The sequence below is a fragment of the Condylura cristata genome, unplaced genomic scaffold (genome assembly GCF_000260355.1).
Source record: "Condylura cristata isolate star-nosed mole 26May11 unplaced genomic scaffold, ConCri1.0 scaffold00339, whole genome shotgun sequence".
Taxonomy (NCBI): domain Eukaryota; kingdom Metazoa; phylum Chordata; class Mammalia; order Eulipotyphla; family Talpidae; genus Condylura; species Condylura cristata.
This window is the reverse complement of record NW_004567440.1, coordinates 1-776: the sequence shown is the minus strand read 5'-3', so window position 1 is coordinate 776 and position 776 is coordinate 1. Positions and strand designations below refer to the sequence as shown.

At 76.9% G+C, this 776-nt stretch overlaps 1 protein-coding gene across 1 annotated transcript; it reads left to right on the top strand.

Annotated features, from left to right (window-relative positions):
- Positions 1–37: 37 nt before the first annotated feature.
- Positions 38–747, top strand: SGSH (N-sulfoglucosamine sulfohydrolase; the record flags this gene model as incomplete). The annotated part of the gene is made up of 2 exons (XM_012734984.1): positions 38–295; positions 445–747. Coding segments are annotated over exons 1-2 (357 nt in total), but the record flags the coding sequence as incomplete, so codon positions are not given.
- Positions 748–776: the final 29 nt, after the last annotated feature.

Genomic DNA, 776 nt, shown 5'->3' with positions numbered 1-776 from the left:
GGGGCCCCGGGCGGCAGCTGAGGAGACGGGGGTCACAGAGAGGCTTTCAGCTGAAGGGGAGCAGGCCAGGCCAAGCGGGGCCCCTCCTGGGCTGGCCTCGGGGGGCCCTGCGCCCGGCCTCACGCCCGCCCCCCCCAGGCCCTTCTTCCTCTACGTGGCCTTCCACGACCCCCACCGCTGCGGACACTCCCAGCCCCAGTACGGGCCGTTCTGCGAGAAGTTCGGCAACGGGGAGAGCGGCATGGGGCGCATCCCAGACTGGACGCCCCAGCACTACGGCCCCCAGGACGTGCAGGTAGGGCCCCGCCCGCAGGCTCGCAGGGCCCCGGGTGTGGGCGGCGGGGAGGAGCCCTCCGACTGGCCGCCTCTGAGGCCGCAGGGGGGCGGGGGGACGTCCGGCCCGGGTCGCCCGCGGGAGCGCCTCCTCTCGGGACCCGCCCGCAGGTGCCGTACTTCGTCCCTGACACGCCGGCGGCCCGGGCCGACCTGGCTGCCCAGTACACCACCATCGGCCGCATGGACCAAGGTGGGCTGGGGCCGGGGCCTGTCCTGGGCAGGCCTGACGGCCAGGGTGGCCGTGTTCCCTCCGGGGCGGGCCCAGCTCTGGGCCCCGGGCTCTGCCTTGCGTGGCCCGGGGCAGAGGCCTGGGCGGAAGGTGGCCCCTGGCCGGCAGAGCGTGGGCCACCCCTGCCGTGCCCCCCGACTGCCCCTGCGCCCCCACAAGTGTGGGCCCCCGTCCCCCTGAGCGCGGGACGCCCCGCCCCTGGCTGTCCCTG